The following is a 21882-nucleotide window of genomic DNA, read 5'->3' on the forward strand; positions in this document are numbered from 1 at the left end:
GCTGTGCAATATAACTTTGCTTGGGGCAACAGAAGTGCCAGATCTGCCCCTGGTTGGATGAAGGGATCAGGTTCTGAGGAATAATGTTGAAGGGGTAAATGGAGAAAAGTTTACGGAAGGTGATAGGTCTCCTCAACAAGACTCGTTTTTAGGATGAAATGATGGTTGTTTGAGATGAATCTAATTATTAGCCATGAAGTGAAGGCGTTATACAGGGGACCACATGGTCACCAATGACTTCATACAATGCTACATGAAGCAGAAAACCTATATATCTTGGCTGGTGTTCTGTGTTACAGCTCTAAGGGATGTGTGGGTGATTTCTTTTAGACATCAGGGCTTCATGTGAGGACCAGGCCTCCTGCCCACTCATTCCTGCAGCAGAATGGAGGAGAGCGCTGCTGCATCTGTTGCCGTGGAGACCAGGCGAATTCTCGCGAGTGTTTCCCGCAGCGCCGATAGAGAAACCTGGAGAGGCTAAAGAGAAGTCTCGCGATACTTGGGCAGGGTGCTTCCGGTCGGAGAGGATAGAAGAGTCGCTGCGGTAGGTGAGGGAGAAGAAGGAGAGGTGAAGGTAGGTGCTAGAATTGACAGACATGGGGACGAGTCATCGATATGGCAGCGTTCAGCGTCTGTTTCTTCCATGGATTCAGAGTAGGGATGGATGTGTGTGTCGCCCACGCATGGGGCACAGGCTGTAGCCTCCATCTTATGAGCACCTAGTACCATTCTTCAGGGTCTGCTGTAAGACGCGAACACCACAATGACAGGAGCCCGTATCCCGCACACGTACCGTATCCCGCACACGTAATGCATCCGTAACCTTGTCAGGAGAAGGAATACCGAGGGCACAGCCTGCCTCATGGGTGACGGTGTGCCTGCCAGTGACTAGTGCAGATGCCACATCACTTAGGCACTGTCACCTGTGCCCAGGCTGTGCCCTCCTGTCACCTGTGCCCTCCTGTCACCTGTGCCCAGGCTGTTCCCTCCTGTCACCTGTGCCCAGGCTGTTCCCTCCTGTCACCTGTGCCCAGGCTGTGCTCTCCTGTCACCTGTGCCCAGGCTGTGCCCTCCTGTCACCTGTGCCCAGGCTGTGCCCTCCTGTCACCTGTGCCCAGGCTGTGCCCTCCTGTCACCTGTGCCCGGGCTGTGCCCTCCTGTCACCTGTGCCCTCCTGTCACCTGTGCCCGGGCTGTGCCCTCCTGTCACCTGTGCCCGGGCTGTGCCCTCCTGTCACCTGTGCCCGGGCTGTGCCCTCCTGTCACCTGCGCCCGGGCTGTGCCCTCCTTGTCGCCTGCGCCCGGGCTGTGCCCTCCTTGTCGCCTGCGCCCGGGCTGTGCCCTCCTTGTCGCCTGCGCCCGGGCTGTGCCGTCCACGTCGCCTGCTCCCGGGCTGTGCCGTCCACGTCGCCTGCTCCCGGGCTGTGCCGTCCACGTCGCCTGCTCCCGGGCTGTGCCGTCCACGTCGCCTGCTCCCGGGCTGTGCCCTCCACGTCGCCTGCTCCCGGGCTGTGCCCTCCACGTCGCCTGCTCCCTGGCTGTGCCGTCCACGTCGCCTGCTCGCGGGCTGTGCCGTCCACGTCGCCTGCTCGCGGGCTGTGCCGTCCACGTCGCCTGCTCGCGGGCTGTGCCGTCCACGTCGCCTGCTCGCGGGCTGTGCCGTCCACGTCGCCTGCTCGCGGGCTGTGCCGTCCACGTCGCCTGCTCGCGGGCTGTGCCGTCCACGTCGCCTGGAGGCCCTGGACCTGGTCCTATCAGTAATCAGCACTTTACCATCATTAGTTGTATATGCTCCTGGTGCTGCTTTAGTGTCTTGAATGTTCTGTGTAAAGATATGATATTTATTATATTATAGTAAGAACACCAGAACAGTTGATGAACCTGTGCCTGAGCCGTCCGGGTCCGAAGGAAAAAAAACAGTTACACTGGTAGAGCAGCTTCTACGCTAAACTTCCAGTTTAATATAATGGAACGGACGTGTGCAAAAGGAAAGCTGATCACCTGACTGGAAGGATGGAGAAGTAGTCTGCACACGATTTGTGATAGGGAGTAGTAGTCCATCTCTGGAAACCTACTGTAGGGGGAGATTTATTAATGTGGGTGTAATTTGCGCCATAACATAGCTGGAGATGGAATTTGTCAGATGTCGTACAGAGCATAATAAATAAGACGTAGTGCGCATATGTGACATTTTGACGACAGCTGTGACATTTTCCATCAGTTGCGGCGTTTTTACACCAGCTGGAGGGAGAATAGCAGGAAGCGACTTGTTAACTAAAAATTGCAATTTCACTTACAGCATTCGACTTTTCACGAGTTTCGCCTGTCTGGGGTATGCTTACGACATCGCCTGTATTTGAGCCTTTTCTGATGACACGTTCATAAATGTGACGGTCATAATGCCGCTTTATTAACCACGTCCACTCTTTGTGGCAGGTTACTGTTTTAATGTGAATCCTTCTTTTTGGAGTTAACACTGACGTTGTGCCAAACTTACCACATACCATTCTAATTTACATGTAATTTTGGCGCAGGTTGGTTGATAAACCTGCCCCATTGTGCCAAGCAGCGCAGCTTGGGCTACCCTATATTTCCTTGTCGTCAGTATGCAGACCTTCCATACTGTTTCAGCAAATGAAAGTCTTATTCTTAAAAATTTGACAATTTTCTAAGGGTACTTTGACACTAGCGGTTTTCTTTTCCGGCATAGAGTTCCGTCCTAGGGACTCTATACCCGAAAAGAACTGATTAGTTTTATCCCCATGCATTCTGAATGGAGAGCAACCTGTTCAGGATGTCTTCAGTTCAGTCGTTTTGACTGATCAGGACAGAGATAATACCGCATATGCTACGGTTTTATCTCCGGCTAAAAAAACGGAACACTTGCCTGAATGCATAGGAATGTATTAGTGACGGATCCGGCATTCAAAATACCGGAGTGCCGCATCTGTCCTTCCATGCGCAGACCAAAAAAAGGTTAAAAAAAATAAATGCTTGATCAGTTTTTCCGGATGACACTGGAAAGACAGATCCAGCATATCAATGCATTTGTAAGACGGATCAGGATCCTGATCAGTCTTACAAATGCCATCAGTTGGCATACGTTTTGACGGATCCGGCAGGCAGTTCTGGCGACGGAACTGCCTGCCGGAATCCTCTGCCGCACGTGTGAAAGTAGCCTAATATAGTTTCATCTCATATCAGTCCCTCGCAGCGATCAAATCATTGAATAGAAACCATCATTGTGTTCTTTCAGCTGTGATAACTGTAGTGGAAGTGTTACGAGCCAGGCACCTGGGTGTCCACCACATGACCACCGGGGGTAGGTTCTTACTGAAGGACTACAAGCAGAGATGCATTGTAAGATTGTATAATGTTTCATGAGGGGACAGATAACAGTTTTTTGCTGAAACTGTAAAGTTAGCGTTCCTCCATTTTGCCATATTACATCATGAAGAAACTATGTCTCCTATGGGTTAAACAAATATCTCTCCTGTCCCTAAAATCTGAAATGTATCACCAAGGATTTGCGAGTCTTAGGCCCCTTTCACACGGGCGAGGTGTGGGGGTGAGGTGTACGCATTGCACCTGCACGGAATCCGGACCCATTCATTTCTATGGGGCTGTGCACATGAGCGGTGACTTTTACGCATCACTTGTGCGTTGCGTGAAAATCGCAGCATGCTCTATATTGTGCGTTTTCCACGCAACGCAGGCCCCATAGAAGTAAATGGGGCTGCGTAAAAATCGCAAGCAAGTGCTGATGCGGTGCGATTTTCACGCAAGGTTGCTAAGATGACCGTCTATTCACTGTATTATTTTCCCTTACAACAAGGTTATAAGGGAAAATAATAGCATTCTTTAATACAGAATTCTTAGTAGAAGGTCAATTGAGGGTTAAAAAATAAATAAAAATTAACTCACCTCCTCCTGTTGATCGCGTAGCAGCCGGTCTCTTCTTACTTCTTTAATCATGAGCTGCCGGCTAAGGCTACTTTCACACTAGCGTTCATGGGTCCGTTCGTGAGCTCCGTTTAAAGGAGCTCACGAGCGGACCCGAACGCCTCCGTCCAGCCCTGATGCAGTCTGAATGGAGCGGATCCGCTCAGACTGCATCAGTCTGGCGGCGTTCAGCCTCCGCTCCGCTCGCCTCCGCACGGCCAGGCGGACAGCTGAACGCTGCTTGCAGCGTTCAGGCTGTCCGCCTGGCCGTGCGGAGGCGAGCGGATCCGTTCAGACTTACAATGTAAGTCAATGGGGACGGATCCGTTTGAAGATGCCACAATATGGCTCAATCTTCAAGCGGATCCGTCCCCCATTGACTTTACATTGAAAGCCTGAACGGATCCGTCCGAGGCTATTTTCAGACTTAGAAATTTTTCTAAGTTATTAATGCAGACGGATCCGTACTGAACGGAGCCTCCGTCTGCATTAATATGATCGGATCCGTTCAGAACGGATCCGATCAAGCGCAAGTGTGAAAGTAGCCTAAAGGACCTGTGGTGACGTCACATCACATGGTCCATTCACAATGTCATGCTCTGCCATAGGTTTTGTAAGATTATTGGGCAGTTTCTCTGCCTACAAGATATTATCACAAATGCTCGGTTTACTTTTGCAGATTCTCAAAACTGAATTTGACTCAGCAGAGATCACATGCCTCTTCTTCACAGCAAAATTTTTATAACATGAACAGAGGTGAGAAAAAGACCTTAATCCTAACTTCTACAAACCTATGAATACAGAATAAACCTAATCAAACTAATATGAAAAGTTATTCTAAAAATCTTCATCTACTTGCATATTATAAGTTATACCAGCAAGAATTAGTCTTTATGTAGAAAACTATGATTTAAATCAAGCCTTACTGACTAGTGATTTAAATCAAATCCACCCTGATACCTATTAGACCGTGCCACAGAATCAGCCCTAGGGCCCACACACAACAGTTTTTGATGCGTTTTCTGCACCAAAAAACAGCTCTAAAAGCCTCCCATTCATTTGAATGTGTGGCAGAAGTTGCTTTCATTTCCACACTGAAAATAACAGCATAGAAAAAGAAGCAGCGTGCTCTGTCTTGGAGTGGAATCCGCGCTTTTTCTCCTATTGAAGTGAATGAACCCCCCCCACCCCCACCAAAACCGCGCAGAAAATCAGTGCATTTTCAAAATCTGTCGTGTGAACATATCCTAATAGCCTGTCACCATTGTAGTGATAGGCTGTAATGCATGGGTTTACAAGGTATATCAGTGTGTTATAAGAGTAATGTCCCCTAGTGGGACTAAAAATAATGAAAGTTTAATAGAGTTTATAAAAAAAAAGATAATTTTTTTCCTTAAAAAGTGTTTATATTTTGTTAAAGTGGTAAAACCCCCCACATACCCATATATATGGTGTTGGCATGTTCATCGCAGCCCATATAAGGCCTCCTGCACACGAAGGTGTGCGCTCCGTGGCCGTATTGCGGACCGCATTTGCAGATCTGCGATACCGTGGTGATGGACCATGTGATGAGCTCAGTGATGTCACCACAGGTCTTTTGACAGGTCCTGAAGAAAGAACAGGAGACCGGCAGCTACGCGATCAATTGGAGGAGGTGAGTTAATTTTTATTTTTTTTAACCCACAATTGACCTTGTACTTTGCATTCTGTATTAAAGAATGCTATTATTTTTCCTTATAACCACGTTATAAAGGAAAATAATTACATCTACACAACACCGAACCCAAACCTGAACTTCAGTGAAGAAGTTCGGGTCTGGGTACCACATTCAGTTTTTTATCACATGCGTGCAAAACCTAATCCGGACATGCTCGTCTGCAAGGGGCCTTATGCATTGTAGCACATCCTCAGCTGTGAACAGATGTAAACCCATAAACTGAACTGCTAGAAGGTGAGAAATTGACACAAAGTTGGAAAGTTCTATAGCTTTTCATTAAACAGTAGTGATTAATTATTTGGAGCTCTACAAAAAGGGGTTTGCCATTCCTATAATAAAATTTTTATATGCCCAGAGGTCCCCAACCCTCCATATCCTTGCCCGCATACCTTATTCATGTCTGCATTTTCCTGTCCCTGTTCTTAGCATCACTGCATCCTGGCCAGATGTTTACATGCAGAACTTCCTGTTTTCATCAGCTTCCTGTTGGATCTTGTTAACAATCCCAGCATGCTTTAATCTGTAATGTTTCTCAGGACTTGCTACACCTAGCTAACATGGAGAGGGGAGATGAACCTTGTGGCAGGTGAAACAAGCCCTGAGAAACTTTACAAGCAAAGGATGCTGGGTTTGGTAAGAAACTCCAACAGGAAGCTGATGAAAACAGGAAGTTCTCCATGTAAACATCCGGCCAGGATGCAGTGATGCCAAGAATAGGGGAAGGAAAAGTAAGCCATGTGAACATCCGGCCAGGATGCAGTGATGCCTAGAACAAGGGACATGAGAAACAAGCATATGGGGCAAAAATCCATTGTTTGGGGTGCTCTGGGCAGTTAAAAAAAATTAATTATGTCACTGGAGAACCCCTTTAAGACTGTGCACACCTGAATTTACTTGATGTGGATTTTTCACTTGAATTTGCTCACAGATTTTGCTGCGTCTCACAAATCCAAAATGTGCATGTTTTGCATGCAAATTGTATTGGATTTGCCCTGAATTTCATCCAGTCCATTGCAAAAGATGAAATCCACAAAGACAATCTGCAGAAAGTATTGACACTCTGAGTTCTGGAATCTGCTCCGTGAGTCAGTTTAAGCGTGAAATATTTCCTCAACGTGTAGGTGAGATTTTTGAGACTCTCATCCACTTGCCTGTTGAATTCTTTATATACCTACCCATAGCAAATCTGCAGGTAATATGCAGCGTGTGCATGAGGCCTGAGGCTGTTTTCGCACATGGCAGATTTGTTATAGAAATGTCTGTTACTAAAAATGAGTCCCATCCATCTGAATGTGGATGCTTGTCCCTGGATTTCTGCAACAAATTTGCTATGTGTGAATTTATCCTCAAAGGGGTTTAACAGGATTGACTTATTATAATATATATATATATATATATATATATATATATATATATATATATATATATTTTTTTTTTATTCCCGTTGAACCTTTGAAGGGAAGAATGCTGACCTGCTCCCCTCTGCTTGGTTCCTGCTCCGTGATTTTCTGTCCGTCTTCACTGCGCTTCAGGGGGGAATCTAAAAAATAAGTCAATCTTGGAATACCCTTTTGAAGGGGGGGGGGGGGGGGTCCAACACCTGCCACCCCCGAAGATAAGCCATTTGTGGCAACCACCATAACAATGGACTGAGCCGGAAGCAGGCCGCTCCATCCACTGTGTAGCCCTGCTGGCATCCCGCGCTCAGTGGATTTGGCCAGCCGTACAGTAATGGATATGGGGGCCTTTGGCATCAGCTTGAGTCCCATAGAAATAGATAGGATCTGTCAGCTGATCTCTCTCTTTTTTCCCCCTTGTATATGCATGAAAAGCAAGTGTGAGGTCCCATCACAGCCTCCTGCCGTATCCCGTACCTGGATATTTTCAGGAATTCTGCTTAATTCTGCCAGATGCCGATGGCCACATAACACCACGTCTGGCATTGTTAAATTAATTCAGCATTTGAACATAATGCTCTCGCTACATGCAGGTCTATAAATAATTGACTACCTGCCTGCATCTTGCTGGATCGGGCACCATTCACACCATCTGTGCCAGATCTTAGATGCATAATTTAGATCCTGACCAGGATGTATATTTTACAGCTCAGTCTGCTGCTCACTGAAGCCAGTAGTATACCATAAAAGATGAGTAAATAGATATATCAGCGCTGCACCTATTGTCCCATATTTATCAGTACTATTACACTACACACTTTAACCCCTTAACAGTCCGGCTGACCATCCCAGTTTTGTTAGGCTACTTTCACACTGGCGTTTTGGCTTTCCGTTTGTGAGATCCGTTCAGGGCTCTCACAAGCGGTCCAAAACCGATCAGCTATGCCCTAAATGGAAAAGGATCCGCTCAGAATGCATCAGTTTTCCTCCGTTCAGTCACCATTCCGCCATGCAAGCAGTGTTTTGGTGTCCGTCTGATGAAAGTGAGCCAAATGGATCCGTCCTGACACACAATCTAAGGCCTCATGCACACGAATGTATTTTGTTTCCGTATCCATTCAGTTTTTTTTGCGGATAGAATGCCGACCTATTCATTTCAATAACACCGTGTGCTATCCGTATATCCGTTCCATAGCCCCGCCCAAAAAATATAACATGTCCTATTCTTGTCCGTTTTAGGCATTGATACAATGGATCCGCAAAAAAAAAAAAAAAAAACGGATGGAATATGGATGTCATTAGTTGTTTGCTTTTTTGCGGACCGCAAAACACATGCGGTCGTGTGTATGTAGCCTAAATCAATGGGGACGGATTCCGTTTTCTATGACACAATCTGGCACAATAGAAAACGGATCTGTCCTCCATTGACTTTCAATAGTGTTTAAGACGGATCCGTTTTGGCTATGTTACAGATAATACAAACTGATCTGTTCTGAACAGATGCATGTGGTTGTATTACCTGAACGGATCCATCTGTGCAGATCCATGACTGATCCGCACCAAACGCGAGTGTGAAAGAAGCCTTAGTTGTGAATGCGTTATTACCCAATACGTTTATTTTCCACGGTGAACAATTTAAAAAAACGCACAGCTGCTCTCTGTTCTGGAGATAGGAGTGGGTCCCAGTAGCGATATGCCATCAGCGTCCCATATGGAAATATCTCGTTAACCCAGGCTGCACTGTTACACCGCTCCAGATCAGTGCGGGAGCCTGGCAGTGATTGAAGGCAAGCTCTCACTGTAATGGCCTCGATCACAGATGACTCTGCTCCTAGCTGTTTAACTGCCTTGATGCCACAGTCAGTAACGGAATTGCAGGGTGCCAGTGCATTGCCATGGCCTAACAAATGCCTCAGGTCTGCCATGATTGTATACCTATCAGGGTGGATAAAAATCAATGATTTGTTAAAAAAAAATATATATATATATATATATATATATATGCTTTTTGAGGAAAATATATTATCATCCAAAGGTTATTCCATCATGAAATAAAGATTAGTTTTTTTATTATGTAGAATAAGGCTGTATATGTTTAATTTTTTTGGTAAATAAATTCCATTAATCCACTCACAATGTCATGCTCTTCCAGAGGTTTCTGTAAGATTATTGGGCAGTTTCTCTGCCTACAAGATATTATCACAGATGCTCGGTTTACTTTTGCAGTTCTCAAAACTGAATTTGACTCAGCAGAGATCACATGCCTCTTCTTCACAGCAAAAATGTTATAACATGAACAGAGTTGAGAAAAAGACCTTAATCCTAACTTCTACAAACCTATGAATACAGAATCAACCTAATCAAACTAATATGAAAAGTTGTTATTCTAAAAATCTTCATCTACTTTCATATTATAAGTTATACCAGCAAGAATTAGTCTTTATGTAGAAAACTATGATTTAAATCAAGCCTTACTGACTAGTGATTTAAATCAAATCCACCCTGATACCTATTAGACCGTGCCACAGAATCAGCCCTAGGGCTCACACAACAGTTTTTGATGCGTTTTCTGCACCAAAAAACAGCTCTAAAAGCCTCCCATTCATTTGAATGTGTGGTAGAAGTTGCCTTTATTTCCACACTGAAAATAACAGCATAGAAAAAGAAGCAGCGTGCTCTGTCTTGGAGTGGAATCCGCGCTTTTTCTCCTATTGAAGTGAATGAAACACCCCCACCCCCACCAAAACCGCACAGAAAATCAGTGCATTTTCAAAATCTGTTGTGTGAACATATCATAATAGCCTGTCCACCATTGTAGTGATAGGCTGTAATGCATGGGTTTACAAGGTGTTATAAGAGTAATGTCCCCTAGCGGGACTAAAAATAATGAAAGTTTAATAGAGTTTGTAAAAAAAAAAAGATAATTTTTTCCTTAAAAAGTGTTTATATTTTGTTAAAGTGGTAAAACCCCCCACATACCCATATATATGGTGTTGCCATGTTCATCGCAGCCCATATAAGGCCTCCTGCACACAAAGGTGTGCGCTCCGTGGCCGTATTGCGGATCCGCAATACACTACGGAGTGCTTCTGTGGGGTTTCGTCCCGTACTTCCGTTCCACAAAAAGATAGACCATGTCCTATCTTTTTGCGGAACGGCCGGATCGCGGACCCATTATAGTGAATGGGTCCACGATCCGCTACTGCTGCCCCACGGACGGTGTTCGTGCATTGCGGGCCGCAGTACGACCTCGGGCGCACACATTTGTGTGCAGGAGGCTAATAAAGATAACGTGTCATAAACCATCCTGTGAACAATGTAAAAAAAAAATTGGAACGCAAAGCAACAACAGAATGTTTTTTTTCTATTCAACCTAAAAAATAAATAAAAAAATGTTAATAAGTCCCATGTACCCCAAAATGGTATCAATGAAAAGTACATGTCATGACCCCAAAGAACGAGCAACATGTGGCTACAGGAGCGCCGCTGCCTTCTCAACCAACTGATTGTCAGGGGTCCTGGGTGTCGGACCCCCACCGATAAGATACTGATGACCTATCCAGAGGATAGGTCATCACTAAAAGAAAATCCAGGAAAACCCCTTTAACTGCTCGGCTGCTGGGGCTGTCAGCCTCTTGTAAATCTGCCTCTTGGTCACAGTCACTAACAAGGTGATCAGAGTAAGGGCTTGTTCCTCCATGGGGTTCCGTTCCACACCGCTCCGGATTTGCGGACCCATTCAAGTGAATGGGTCCGCATCGGTGATGCAGAATGCACACAGAACCGTGTCCGTTTATTGCGGATCCGCATATGTGGTCCGCAATACGGAAACGGAACCCATATGTTCGTGTGCATGAGCCCTAAGAGTTGGACAGTAGTGGATGTTGGGCAGGGGGCCTGAGGTTAATAAGACCCTGGGATGGTTAAATGCACAGCAGCCAGGTAATAGTAAGTCAGATACACCACGTTGGACTGTGGATAATCCTGTATAAGTCTGATATCGCTTGGCTAAACCTGGCTGCTGTGCTGTGTACATTTACCCCTTCCAGGATCTAAGTAAGGGCGACCTAAACCTTTGGTGAAACCACAATTGTGCAGCAGTGCTTATCCGATGCCCTATATCAGTGATGGCGAACCTATGGCACGGGTGCCAGAGGCGGCACTCAGAGCCCTATCTGTAGGCACCCGCACTGTGAAAAAAGTCTATGGTGTACCAATATGCCTTAGACTTTTCCTGCCATTCATCAGCGCAGGGCGCACTATGAACAGCACAGGCAGCACATGAAATGTAGGCAGGCTTTAATAGCTAAATGATAAAGTACATGGAATATATACTATATTGAACTATAGTATTCAGGTTAAATTGCCGTGTTGGCACTTTACAATAAATAAGTGGGTTTTGGGTTGCAGTTTGGGCACTCAGCCTCTAAAAGGTTCAACATCACTGCCCTATATTGTCTGGTTTCAGCTGCTTTGTTCGGCTTCTCAGTAAAGATCCTGTATACCTTCCGTGGATCCGTAATCTGCATGCTGGGAACGCCGAATAGGTGAAACTTTCTGAGAAGCGTGGCTGCATGATCGCATTTTCACCATAGGTTCAGGTACCCTTTAACTCTTGGCCCACAGACACCCAGGTTCTTATTTTGTATTCCTCACTAGGCTAAAAGTACTCCTTTAGAGTATTTTTACTTTTCTAGGGTACTGATGGCCAGACAGAGGGATCTTGCTGTCATATACTTTAGATGCACTGGTTGCTATTGACCGTGACATCTAAGAGGTTAAACTGCCTAGGTCAGCACTTGCTCCAATCCTGGCAGTTGCAGCGGGAAGCTGGCTGTGTATTACAGCTCAGCTTCCACCACAGTTTAGTGAGGAAATTAGGCAGTGCCCCCTGTCTACTTTTATCTGAAGTGTACGAATAAAGACATTTTTGAAACATCTCTGAGAGTGCCGCTATCGTTATTCTATCTACTATATGGATTGTCGTATGCTACACTGTGGACTTTCCTGATAGCAGAGCACCACTGATAATTGCAACCACCTGACTGGGTCACACAGTTTTACGTTTTGTACCTGATAGTGCTGGACATACCAGCAGTGCCGCCTCGCATTTGTTTGTTTTCCAAACAGGAAATTAGGCAGTGCCCACACTATCCATCATGGTGGGGGAACAAGCGGATATATCAGTCATGGGTTGTTAAGGGGTTAATCCAGCAGCGGAAACAAGAATTACTTATCACTGAAGTTACTGAAAGGTAACCTGTCCTTGAAAAATGCACGGGCACCGACCGTGGGGCAGCTGCGTGTGGATCGCGAACCCATTCACTTGAATGGGGTCCGCGATCCGTCTCCGTACAGTAAACTCAAGGGAGCACTCTGTAGTGCTTCTGATCCGTGCCTCCGTTCCGCATCTCCCGGATTGCGGACCCATTCAAGTAAATGGGTCCGTGATGCGGGACGCACACGGTCGGTGCCCGTGTATTGCGGATACGCCGTATGCGGGCCACAATACGACAACAGCCAGCACACGGTCGTGTGCATGAGCCATAACAGTGAGAAATAAAGCCAATATTATAATATATTTTCTGATAAGTATTAGACATAACACCACAGCAGCCGGGCGAGCAGTGGTTCTTCTGAGCCAGACGAAGAGATCACCTGTAGAACTGTGTGGGATCCAGTTGTCATGTGCCATGTGTAGATGGACTTGTTCTGTATAAGCGCCATTCTCCTCCCATCACATCCCATACATCTTACCAGGACTGAGTACAGTTATTACTAGAAGTAGTCTGCACACTCCGCTGATACCACATTGTAACACCACTGGCTCCTTCTACAATAAATGTTTATATAGGCTGTCCTGATATATGGAACAGATAAATTCTGACCCAAGCAGAGTCTGATGCACACAACACCTCCGAAAACTATCTACGCGCAGAACTGAAGAAACAAAAATCTAGAAAGGGAGTCTGTCAGCTGCTTTTTGCTTTTAAAATGGGTTACTCAGAAAAAGATATTGACCTATCCTCAGGATAGGTCATCAACATCAAATCCGTGCAGATCAGTTGTTAAAAGAGGCCAGTGATGTCACTGTACATCGGTCACGTGGCCTAGTTACATTCACTGCAATGGGGCTGAGTTGCAATACCACTATACACTGTACAGCACTGTGCTTGGTAAGCTGCTGGTAGCATGCATCACCCAACAGAGCTCCGCTGAGCACTGGCTACCCAAAACAGCTGATCGGCGGAGGTCCTCGGACCCAAACACCATTGATGTGATAATGATGACCTATCCTGAGGATAGGTCATCATTATCTTTTCCAGGATAACCCCGTTAACTTAAGCAGAGGGCTGGTAGGGCTTTCAGAAACATTTAGGCCCCTTTCACACGGGTGCAATGCGTGAGGTGAACGCATTCCACCCTCACTGAATCCGGACCCATTCACTTCAATGGGGCTGTGCACATGAGAGGTGATTTTCACGCATTATTTGTGTGTTGCGTGAAAATCGCAGAAGGTTCTATATTCTGCGTTTTTCACACAACGCAGGCCTCATAGAAATGAATGGGTATGTGGTGCGGTTTTCACGCATGGTTGCTAGGAATTGATAGGGATGAAAGCAACCCCGGACCCCATTAACGTGTATTCCCTGTATTATTTTCCCTTATAACACGCTTATAAGGGAAAATAATAGCATTCGTAATACAGAATGCTTAGTAAATTGTAGATTGAGGTGTTAAAAAATAAAAAAATTAACTTACCTGTTCCAATTGATAGTGTAGCCGGCATCCTCTTCTTGCTCCTTCTTTCAGGACCTGCGAAAGGACCTTTGGTGACGTAATCGCGTTCACCACTTGGTGAGCGCGGTGACATAAGCGCAGGTCCTGCTGAATGAAGATAGAAGATTTGTATCTTCATTCAGCAGGACCTGCGCTGATGTCATCGAAGGTCCTTTTCCAGCCAGGTCCTGCAAGAAGAAGAAAGAAAACGAGCCCGGCTGCGCGATCAAGTGGATAAGGTGAGTTAATTTATTTTTTTTTTTTAACCCAACAATGGACCTTTTACTTAGCATCCTGAATTAAAGAATGCTATTATTTTCCATTATGACCATGTTATAATGGAAAAAAAAAAAATATACAGAACACCGATCCCAAACCCGAGCTTCAGTGAAGAAGTCCGGGTTCGGGTTTGGGTACCACAGTCGGTATTTTTATCACGCGCGTGCAAAACGCATTGCACCCGCGCGATAAAAACTGAACATTGGAATTCAAAACTGACTGCAATTGCGTACCTACTCGCACGATTTTCCCGCGACGCACCCGCATCCTATCCGGCCCTCACACATGACGGCCATGTGAAAGAGGCCTTAAAGGAGTTGTGCCGGGTCTATAAGCTATACCCTATTCACAGGTTAGGGGATAACTAGCTGATTGTTGTGGTCGGACCGCTGGGACCTCCGCCAATCATGAGAATGGGTGTCCCCTTCCCACATTGTGATGGAACAGCTGGTTGTGCATGCACAAACTAAACTATTTTTTAAAATTACGTTCCCTTTCAATAATAGTCAAGCGGATGTATAGGTTATGGTCGCCTGGGGCGGGGCTAGAAACTGCAGTGTGACGTGGCTTTTTTTACATTTATTTTTATTGTGTCTTTATTTATTGTTTTGTATTTGACACTTTGCACTCCCCCCCCCCCCCCCCTTCCCCAGGGGGTCACACAAGACCTTTGGGGGATATTTTTCTTTATTGCTGAATTTCTCCTGGAACTGGGGATGACATGGTAGTCCCAGGGAATACAGTCTCCAGAGAGGTTGTACAGCACTGTACAACTTCACTGCAGAGCTGGTCTGGGTCTGCTAAGACACAGCAGCTCATGTAGATACCTGGCCCCCGGTGATCACATGACCAGTGGAACGAAAGCAGAAAGCACCATTGCCACTTTTTGATTGCTATGCACAGCTCTTGTTGAACACTTTATCTAGTGTAATGGGGAAGATAGAGATGGTGAAAACCCATCCCTGACTTCTCTGTAGGGAGCCCAGCTGCATGATTAGCCAATGTCCATGAGATATGTGCTGACTGCCCAAACATATCTAGTCAACTGGTGGTTGGCAACCAGTTAAGCAGATAATGGGACTCCCGTTCTTGTGATCAGACCCCCATGATCAGACACACATAACACCTATCCAGTGCTGCACTGCAGTGAAAATTAAGCATTACCTAGTCGCTTTTGAATAATGCATGGATGTGCCAGTTTCTTTGTAGTCTGAGACACTTTCAGGGACGGACTGGGAACTTAAATCCGCCCTGGAAAAAAAACCTAAAAGTGACCCCATGTTGTAGGGCGATCTAGATTGACAGAAGGCAGGGCCAACAGAAGTAGGCAGAACCTGCAATACTATAGTGCAATACAGCACAAAATACTGTCACCTGCTTTGCACTATTGAACTGTATCGCTATCCTGAGGATGGTGATACAGTTAAATTCATGAGGGCAGCTCTCCATGAGGAGAGCTCTGGTATCCCTGGGCTTTGGCCCACCAGGAAATTTCCCTGAAAGGTCTATGGCCAGTTCGTCATGGAGCCACTTCCTGTGAATGAGGGTCCTTTACAGTAAACCCCCAATTAGCTTTTTGAGTAATGTGTGTGCTAATGCAGATGTAGCAAACCCTATTTTCCTTCCGCTTCTGATTTGCATTTTTTGCGGATCGCATAAGGACCCATTAATTTGGGTCGCAAAAAATGCAGACGCACACAGATGTCATCCGTGTAGCTGAACCGCAAATTATAGAACATGTCCTATTCTTCTCTGTTTTGCAGACCAGAATAGGCATTCTTTTCAATTGGACCCACGAAAAGTGGGGGATGCACACCGCAAAACGGATACAATTGTGTGAATGCCCCTTTCCCTCATCGTTCTGTAGGGTGCCATTGGGCGTTTTCACCATTTGCTGTGTAATCACACTTTTGTGAATTGGTTTTGTGCCCAAAAACTTCGACCACACCATGTGAATCTGCCCCTAGTCCTGACATTTCTGCAGCAGTCCATTTCTTGTATTCTGCTCTTCTTGTTTCATGTGCTTTATGTTATTTCAGGGGAAGAGCACAAGCCATTACCTGATAATACCATCCTGAGAACAGAGCCATGGGAAACATCTTTGGAAATCTGCTGAAAAGCCTTATTGGAAAGAAGGAAATGCGAATACTCATGGTGGGACTTGATGCTGCTGGAAAGACCACTATATTATACAAACTGAAGCTTGGAGAGATCGTGACCACAATCCCAACTATAGGTACAGCACATTGGACGCTAAATCTTTGTGTTTCGATATAAAGTGCACTTCATTGGCTGCGTAATCCGAAGTAGAAAAATCATTGTCTTTGCAATGAAGCCTTGTCTCAAATCAAAACTGTTGGCAAAATGACAATAAATATGTAGTGTCTGTATGGTGAATCTGGCAGCACAGACCTCAGTATTAATCCAAGAGCGCTGTCAGATTCCTTCTATTCTGTTGATAGAAACGTACAGATCTGTGGCCGTGTTGCTGAGAAATCGTGTCAATTCTGATATGCAAATGAGCTCTTTAGTGCAACGAGGGCAGCAGTCTTGCTCCTCGTCACACCAAAAGCTCTGCCCGGTATCGTGGGTAGCACCGCCCAGCCGTGGGCGGTGCAAAGTAATCCCACCCGGCCCTGTGTTTCTGCTCATGTCCTGTCGCTTCAGGAATTGACGCACGCGCAGTACAACCCTGGTGCTTGACAGGTAACAACATTTGCATATCAGAATAGATGTGATTCGTCTGCAATGGAACCACATATTTGGATGGGGTCAGAAACGTTTGAATCCGCAGAACAGAAGGAATCTGGCAGTACTCTTTATTTAATACTGAATGTATGTGCATGTGCTGACAGATTCCCTTTAACATATGTGTCTTTAGGGTACATTCACACGACCGTATGTGTCTTGCAGTCCGCAAATTGTGGATCCACAAAACACAGATACCGGCCAAGGGCCTTCTGCATTTTCGGAATGCACACTGCCAGCCCTATTATAGAAATGCCTATTCTTGTCCACAATTGTGCACAACAATAGGACATGCTGTATCTTTTTTTTGCGGGTCTGTGGAAAGGAAGCACACTGTGTGCTTTCCGCATCTTTTGTGGCTCCACTAAAATAAGTAGATCTGGGTTTTGCAGAACAGACCTGTAAATGCCGTCGTGTGAATGTACCCTTAAGGAAGTGTCACCAGGAAATTCACTGATAAACCAGTCACACTGCCTTGTAGGTCTATCTCAGCTGAATGCAATGATATCTTTCACTTAGGCTACTTTCACACTTGCGGCAGAGGATTCTGGCAGGCAGTTCCAGTTTCTGGACTCACACGGATGCATTTGTGAGACTGAAAAACGGATCCGGTATTTATTTTTTTCACAGATTTAATGGTCTGCGCATGCGTGGACGGAAAGAACGGATCCATTTTGCCGGAACACTTGGGGCCGGATCCGGCATTAATGTATTTTTAATGGAAATGAATGCCGGATCCGGCATTCCGGCAAGTGTTCAGGATTTGTGGCCGGAGAGAAAACTGCAGCATGCCAAAAAAAAAAAAAAAAAATGATCCTGAACGGATTGCTCTCCATTCAGAATGCATTAGGATAAAACTGATCAGTTTTTTCCATTACTGAGCCCCTAGGACAGACCTCAATACCGGAAAACAAAGACGCTAGTGTGAAAGTACCCTTAATGATCCGTTCTGAAGAACAAGTGCTTTCGTATGCAAATGAGCAGTTAAGTGCACTGAGGGCAGGCCCAAACAATTCTGTGCACTTTTGCTCCTCCCACTTCTTTTGCCATACCCTCCCTTTCCTTCTAGACTGACAGGTCCAGGCAAATTGACTATGCAGGAACCTGGCATGGCGGTGATCAGCCTGTGGCACTGCTGAGGTGGTATGGAAGCCCAGGTTGCTTTGATAGTTGCCTTCAGCACGTCTGTATTGTTGGGTCTGGTGTCTCTCATCTTGACAATACCCCATAGATTCTCTATTGAATGGAAATGCGACTGTTGTAGTCCATTTCTTGGGTATGTGTGTGGTGGCTCTTGAACCACTGACTCTAGCTGCAGTCCACTCCTTGTGAATCTCCCCCAAATTCTTGAATGACCTTTTCTTGACAATTCTTACAAGGCTGCAGTTATCCCTGTTGCTTGTGCACCTTTTTCTACCACACTTTTTCATTTCACTCAACTTTCCATTAATATACTTGGACACTGCACTCTGTGAACAGCCAGCTTCTTTAGCAATCACTTTTTGTGGCTTACCCTCCTTTGTTGAGGGTGTCAATGACTGTCTTCTGGACAACTGTCAAGTCAGCAGTCTTCCTCATTATTGTGTAGCATACTGAACCAGACTGAGAGACCATCTAAAGGCTTAGGAAACCTCTGCAAGTGTTTTGTATTGATTACAGCTGATTAGAGTGTGACACCATGAGTGTACGAGACTGAACTTTTTCACAGTATTGTAATTTTCTGAGATACTAGAGATACAAACTTTTAGGTTTTTATTAGATGTTAGCCATAATCATCAACATTAAAAGAAATTAACACTTGAAGTAGATTACTCTGTGTGTACTGAATCTATAGAATATATGAATTTCACATTTTCAATTGAATTACTGAAATAAATTAACTTTTCGATGATATTCTAATTTACTGAGATGCACCTGTACATTCAGCTGAGCTGACCCTACAAGGCATTGTGTCTGGTTTAACAGTGAATTTCCTGGTGGCAGATTCCCTTTAAAGGGATTCTGTCACCTCCCCTAAGCCAAAAAACGATTTTAAAGCAGCCATGAAGCACAGCTTACCTGGATTAGGCTGTGCTCTTTTATCTTGAAATCCGTCCAGCAGTTACTGCAAAAAACGACTTTGATTGATATGTAAATGTGTCCTGAAGGTGCCCAGAGGGGCGTTTTTTTCTTCTTAGAGAGCCCAGTACCGCCCCTCTTTCAGTGCCCAGCCCGCCTTCCTTGTACTGTCTAACCGCCGCCCCCAGCCTGCCACAGCCTCTCCTCCCCCTCCCTCACGCCGAACGAACTCTCGCACAGGCGCAGTACCCACTGAGGGCTGCGCCTGTGCGATCAGCAGGAGACTGAGGGCAGGAGCTTCATCCTCGTCACTGGGCATGCGCCGAGCCCAGTGACGTCCGATGCTCGCTCTTCCCTGCTGACTGAGGGAAGAGCGAGCATCGGACGTCACTGGGCTCGGCGCATGCCCAGTGACGAAGATGAAGCTGCTGCCCTCAGTCTCCTGCTGATCGCACAGGCGCAGCCCTCAGTGGGTACTGCGCCTGTGCGAGAGTTCGTTCGGCGTGAGGGAGGGGGAGGAGAGGGAGGAGAGGCTGGGGGCGGCGGTTAGACAGTGCAAGGAAGGCGGGCTGGACACTGTAAAAGGGGCGGTACTGGTCTCTCTAAGAAGAAAAAAACGCCCCTCTGGGCACCTTCAGGACACATTTACATATCAATCAAAGTCGTTTTTTGCAGAAACTGCTGGACGGATTTCAAGATAAAAGAGCACAGCCTAATCCAGGTAAGCTGTGCTGCATGGCTGCTTTAAAATCGTTTTTTGGCTTAGGGGAGGTGACAGAATCCCTTTAACCCCTTAAGGACCCTTGCCGTACATGTACGTCACAGCTGGACGTCACTTAAGGACCAGTGACGTACATGTACGGCAGGCTGATCGGGCGGGTGCAGGAGCTGCGCCCGCCCGATCAGCGGCACGGACCCGGCAGAGTTAACCCCTTGTATGCCGCAGCATACAGAGGGTTTGAGGAGGGTACGGGTGCCCTCCGCTTCCCCATCGGTTCCTCGCGCTGCAGTGGTGGGGACCCGATGGCAGAGAAAGCAACCCAATGCCTTCCATAGGCATCGGAGTTTGCCTTCTACGGAAGCCTGTGAGATCCAGCCCTTAGGCTGTGTCTCACAGGCAGGCTGTCAGCATAAAAGCTGACATGCAATGTATTACAATACAGGTTGTATTGTAATGCATTGCAGAGAGGAACAGACCCCAGAAGTTGAAGTCCCACAGTAAAACAAAAAAAATAAAGTGTTTCTCATAATAGAAAAAATTAAGTTTCAAGAAAAAAAACAAACAAAAAAATTCCCAAAATAAAACACATAAAATTGTAAATAAAAATAGCAAAAAACAAAACAGACATATTGGGTATTGCCGCGTCTGTAACAACCAGCTGTACAAAAATATCACATGATCCACCCCCTCACCTGAACGCCGTAGAAAAAATAAAAACTGTGCTAAAACAATCACCTTACATCACAAAAAGTGCAACACCAAGCGATCAAAAAGGCCTATGCCCCCCCTAAAATAGTACCAATAAAACCATCACCTCATCCCGCAAAAATGAACCCCTACATAAAACAATCGGCCAAAAAAATAAATTAAATATGTCTCTCAGAATATGAAGTTAAAAAAATGCTGTTATTGTGTAAAACTAAATAAATGAAAACAGAATACATTTTAGGTATCGCCACATCTGTAAAAACCTGCTATATAAAAATATCACATGAACTAACCCCGCAGGTAAACACTGTAAAAAAATAAAAACTGTGTCAAAAATGCCATTTTTTTGTCACCTTACATCACAAAAGTGTTATACCAAGCGATCAAAAAGTCATATGCACCAATCAAACCGTCATCTCATACAGAAAAAAATAAATGAGCCCCTACATAAGACAGTCGCCCCAAAAAATAAAAAAAAATATGGCTTTCAGAATATGGAGACACAAAAATGCTTTATTATGTAAAACTGAAACAAACAACCCTAAAAAGTAGTCATATTTGGTATTGTTGCGTCAGTATCAACCTGTCAGATGAACATTGTAAGTAACAAAATAAAAACGGTGCCAAAACAGCTATTTTTTTGTTACCTTGCCTCACAAAAAGTGTAATATAGAGCAACCAAAAATCATATGTACCCTAAAATAGTAACAACAAAACTGCCACCTTATCCCGTAGTTTCCAAAGCGGGGTTATTTTTGAACATGAAAATTATCCCATTGAAATCTGCCTTCCAAAAACCATATGGCGTTCCTTTCCTTCTGCGCCCTGCCGATCGCCCGTACTGCAGTTTACAACCACATATGGGGTGTTTCTGTAAACTACAGAATCAGGGTAATAAATAATGAGTTTTGTTTGGCTGTTAACCCTTGCTTTGTTACTGGAAAAAATGGATTAAAATGGAAAATCTGCCAAAAAGTGAAATTCTGAAATTTTATCTCCATTTCCCTTTAATTCTTGTGGAACACCTAAAGGGTTAACAAAGTTAGGCCTCTTTCACACTACCGTTTTTTTTTTTCCGTTTTGCGGTCCGTTTTTTGCGTTCCGTATACGGTCCGTATACGGAACCATTCATTTCAATGGTTCCGCAAAAAAACGGAATGTGTTCCGTATGCATTCCGTTTCCGTATTTCCGTTTTTCCGTTCCGTTGAAAAGATAGAACATGTCCTATATTTGGCCGCAAATCACGGTCCGTGGCTCCATTCAAGTCAATGGGTCCGCAAAAAAAACGGAACACATACGGAAATGCATCCGTATGTCTTCCGTATCCGTTCCGTTTTTTGCGGAACCATCTATTGAAAATGTTATGCCCAGCCCAATTTTTTCTATGTAATTACTGTATACTGTATATGCCATACGGAAAAACGGAACGGAACAACGGAACGGAAACGGAACCACAACGGAAGAAAAAAACGGAACAACGGATCCGTGAAAAACGGAACGCAAAACACTGAATTCAACATACTGTAGTGTGA

The 21882-nt window shown here is 45.3% G+C and overlaps 1 protein-coding gene across 1 annotated transcript in view; it reads left to right on the forward strand.

The window, feature by feature from the left end:
- The first annotated feature begins 498 nt into the window (after positions 1-498).
- Positions 499-21882, forward strand: part of ARF3 (ADP ribosylation factor 3) — a 38528-nt gene continuing 17144 nt past the window's right edge. Inside the window, exons 1-2 of the mRNA XM_044284584.1 lie at positions 499-574; positions 16154-16350. Of these exons, the coding sequence (XP_044140519.1) occupies positions 16203-16350 (148 nt within the window). The 5' untranslated portion in view covers positions 499-574; positions 16154-16202. The remainder of the gene's footprint in view (positions 575-16153; positions 16351-21882) is intronic.

This window comes from Bufo gargarizans, chromosome 3 (genome assembly GCF_014858855.1).
Source record: "Bufo gargarizans isolate SCDJY-AF-19 chromosome 3, ASM1485885v1, whole genome shotgun sequence".
NCBI classification, from domain to species: Eukaryota; Metazoa; Chordata; class Amphibia; order Anura; family Bufonidae; genus Bufo; species Bufo gargarizans.